This window comes from Desmodus rotundus, chromosome 4, assembly GCF_022682495.2.
Source record: "Desmodus rotundus isolate HL8 chromosome 4, HLdesRot8A.1, whole genome shotgun sequence".
NCBI lineage: Eukaryota > Metazoa > Chordata > Mammalia > Chiroptera > Phyllostomidae > Desmodus > Desmodus rotundus.
This window is the reverse complement of record NC_071390.1, coordinates 48741575-48745469: the sequence shown is the minus strand read 5'-3', so window position 1 is coordinate 48745469 and position 3895 is coordinate 48741575. Positions and strand designations below refer to the sequence as shown.

The window sequence follows — 3895 nt, the reverse complement described above, 5'->3', positions numbered from 1 at the left end:
GAGGCCGGGGGTCGGACGGGGACGCTGCGGGCAGAAGGACGTGGCCCGCCTCTCTGCAGGCCAGCACACCACCGGCGGCGTGTGCAGGACACAGGGGCTTGCCGCGAACTGCTGGCCCCTCCCAGCCCTTCTCACCTGAACTCCCGCGCTGCAGGCCCTGTCCGCGACTGGCCGTTGTGGGTTGTCCCCCGGGGGTCCCACCGTAGCCACCCTTCGCCTCTGGGACACCACTGCGATGTCTCAGACTTCGGATGGGAGGTGAGCAGAGAGGACCCGAGTGCCTCCGTCCGAGGAGTTCGGGGCGCGGTAAGGGAGCAGCTTCACCCCCAGGCAAAAGTCTCTAAGCGGCAGGGGCATCGCTCTCGGCCGTCGCCCCGTCCCCCCGCCCAGAATGAAGAGGGTCAGGGAAACATTGCCCCGTGTGTGTTTCCCCCAGCCCGACCCACGGAGCGGGAGAGCAGGGTGGCGTCTGGGATTGGTGGCTGCTTTTCCAAGCTGGCGGTCAGGACGCCCGCGCCTCGTTCCACGTCTTGCTGTGTGTGACCAGGGACAAGCCGCCTCCCTCTCGGAACCTACTTGCCCTCTGCGTAACACCCGAGACCGAGCTACCCAAAAGGCTTCCCGGCCCCCTCCAGGGCACCAGGAGAGGCTCTGGACGAGGGCCCAGGAAACGGAGAATACTGGGAAAGCGGTCCGGGACGGCAGACGCGAGCCAGACGAGGCTCTTCTCGCCGGGCGAGGTTCTTTGAGGAGCTGAGAGTTGCTGGGACAGAGCCCGCGGGGAGGAGGCAAAGGGAGCAGCACTCCCCTCCCCCTTGGCCCGGAATCCAGCTGTGCCCCGCGGGGGAGGAGCGGGCTCGCGTGGCGCGGCCCCCCGGGGCGCGACGCTGATAGGCCGGCAGCGCGGGCCGCCGCGGGGCAGGCACGCTCCCGGCCCCCGCGGAGCAGATAAAGCGTGCGGACGCGCACACGACCGGCAGCTCAGGAAATCCGCCCGCTCTGGCAGGCGCGCCAAGAGCCAGCAACAGGGGCCCGGGACCCCTTCGCGCTTCTCTTCTGTGCCACGGTGGGAACTCCCCGGCAGCGGCGCAAGAATCTCAGCTGAACTTGGCGACGCAAAGGCCAGATCTGCTCCCAGCGGCGCTCAAAGCCCACCGCGCTCCACCCTTCTGCGAGCGAGAACAAGGTAACTCCTGGAAGCCGCGGAGCGGCATTCGAGGGGGAAGGGTTAGGGTTCTCTGATCCGGTGGGGGTGGCTGCTTTTTCCTTTTTATTTTTTCTCACCTGGGCCCGGGATGGAGAACTGCGTCCGCGTGAACGACCCACGTTTGCCCGTACCTCTTACCCCGCCGCAGGATGGCGCCTCATCCCTCGGGTACGCCAGCTGTCCAAGTGACCCACGAGACAGAGCAGCCCTTCCCGGTCGCCTCGAACGAGGAAATGACCTGCATCGCGTCCGCTCCTCCGAGCCCCACTCGCGTGCTAGGGGGCTGCGTCGAGGCGGAAGGGAGCGGCTGCCGTGGTGCTGCCAGGAAGCCCCGGGCGCGGCGTGGGGGACGCAGCCGGCCCAAGAGCGAGTTGGCTCTGAGCAAGCAGCGACGGAGCCGACGCAAGAAGGCCAACGACCGCGAGCGCAATCGGATGCACAACCTCAACTCCGCTCTGGACGCGCTGCGGGGCGTCTTGCCCACCTTCCCAGATGATGCGAAGCTCACCAAGATCGAGACGCTGCGCTTCGCCCACAACTACATCTGGGCGCTGACGCAGACGCTGCGCATAGCGGACCACAGCCTCTACGGGCTGGAGCCGCCCTGCGGGGAGATGGGCAGCCCGGACGGCCGCTCCCCGGGAGACTGGGGTTCCCTCTCCTCCCCAGTCTCCCAGGCGGGCAGCCTGAGTCCTGCCGCCTCGCTGGAGGAGCGCCCTGGGCTGCAGGCTCCTGCCTCCCCTGCCTACCTGCGCCCCGGCGCCCTGGCATTTTCAGACTTTCTCTGATGGCCCATCGGCTGCTGGGCGGTGCGTGCTGGAAGAGGGGCAGGTGGCTGTCCAGAATGTGGCGCCGGCGGCCCTCACACAGACTTGCTCCTTCTGTCTCTCGTTCTCTGACCCCTGGTGGGCCCAGGTGCCAGTAGGGGTGGCTGGCCAGTTCAACCCCCCGTCCTCTGGGCCGCGCCAACTGCTACATCCTGCCGTTGACCACGCAAGTTTCAGGCTCCTTCCTGCAGCCACCCCAAAATCTAGTGCAAAAAAGACAAGCGTGGTAGCACTACACAGCGGAAGATGCTCACCGTCTCCTGCCACCCTACCCTCGCTCATTTTGTCTCTCTCTTACCACCCGTCCCACAGCGTGATTTAATCCAACACTTGGTCTCTGAGCGTTTGCCCCCGTCACCAGCGCGTCTCTCCAAAGACGTGGCAGAACTCCTACTCTAGTCCCTATCTGCTCCGGGGTTCGGGACCGCTCCACTCTGCCTTAATCCACGAAGGTGATTTTTGCCTCCTCTTGCACTTTTCTGAGCCACTGCAGGGCCGGGACTGAAACTCTCCCCACCCGGCCCGGGAGTGCCTTCCCGCGCTTCCCCCACCTCCACCTCCCTGCGACCTGGAGAGCCCGTGTCTTTAAAAAAAAAATCGGTTTGTAAATTATGTGATATCTTTTGAAATGAATTTTGCTACGGTAAATTATATGGCCCCTCCCCCTGTTTTACACTTTGTATTTATTGATGAGACTTCGACGAAGGAATAGTCTACATTTTGTACATAAGATTATTTAGGGACTGGTGAATGAGATTTTAAGCCAATAAAAAAAAAAGGAACCTCCAGATGTCAGAGCGAGGTGTCTGGATTGCGCAGAGGGGAGGGCAGCAGCCTCTGCAGCCGCAGTGGGGGAAGCGCCTCTGTCCAAAGAGAGGAACGAGAGTTTCTGGGTCTGGGGCCCGTCCTCTGGCCTGGGCTAAGAGACTGTGATGCTGGGTTGGAAGCGGGCAGACTGAGTTTGGGAAGGCAAGTCAGCTGTACACACTCGGAAAACAAGAACGGGGAGGCTTTGGTCCAGACCCCTTGTTTCATTTATGGGGTAGCAACTTCTTATTCCAAACAGTGGTCTAGAAAAATGACAAGCCTCCAGTTAGGGCTCCTCACTGCCTTTGATGGCCCTCTTCCCAACGCCACTGGCTTGAATTTAAGTGCCTATGGGGAAAAGAGAGAGAGTAATAAATAACACCACCGCAGAATCAGAGCCCTCAGAAACGCCACTGGCGGGCTGGGCATCCCACTAATTTCCCCACACTGCTTCAAGTCCCAGCGCATCTTCTGGGTGCATTTTGCACACCCAGCCTGGGGGGCGGTGCAGTGACTCTTGGACCTGAGCAGCAGGGAGTAGAGAAGGTGGAGGGTCCCACAGGAGTGTCTGGCACCCCCACACGTCCAGCAGCCTTGGTTGAAAACTTATCGAGAAATTGTTCAAGGCTTCCAGCTGCTCTCTCTTGATTACTCCAAGGGTAGGATAGGATTGGTGCGGGGTAGTGACTGAAATCTGTCCCCAGGCCGCTGCTGGAACATCGCTGCTTGGCTCTCAGCATCCCCAGAACCTCCGGAAGTAGATATGAGCTCTAAGAATCCGCCGAGTCCGTCTGGCAAATGGCAACAGGAAAATGGAGGGCTCTACCGTATGAGTTGAACCCGAGACCTCCTTGGATTGGCCCTGAGCGCCCGGGGAACAAACGGCCCGCGTTGACAGGGCGCAGCGCGGTCAGAGGCCTGGGGACGGTAGGTCGCTTTCCAGCGCGGTAGAGCGCGCAAAGGTGGCGACTTTGCAAGGGTTATTGGCTCTTGCGTTCTGTGTCTTTTATGCCTTCTCCGTTTAAAACTGAACTTTTCCTCTCTCCTCTACTCC

General features: G+C 61.6%; 1 protein-coding gene across 1 annotated transcript; it reads left to right on the top strand.

The window, feature by feature from the left end:
• The first annotated feature begins 1086 nt into the window (after positions 1-1086).
• On the top strand, positions 1087-1995 carry NEUROG3 (neurogenin 3). The gene is made up of 2 exons (XM_024561137.3): positions 1087-1186; positions 1356-1995. The coding sequence occupies exon 2, from the start codon at positions 1357-1359 to the stop codon at positions 1993-1995; it is 639 nt and encodes a 212-aa protein (XP_024416905.2). The 5' UTR covers positions 1087-1186; position 1356.
• Positions 1996-3895: the final 1900 nt, after the last annotated feature.

Coding starts and splice junctions, on each gene's coding strand:
- NEUROG3 (XM_024561137.3), top strand. CDS start 1,357: ATGGCGCCTCATCCCTCGGGTACGCCAGCTGTCCAAGTGACCCACGAG.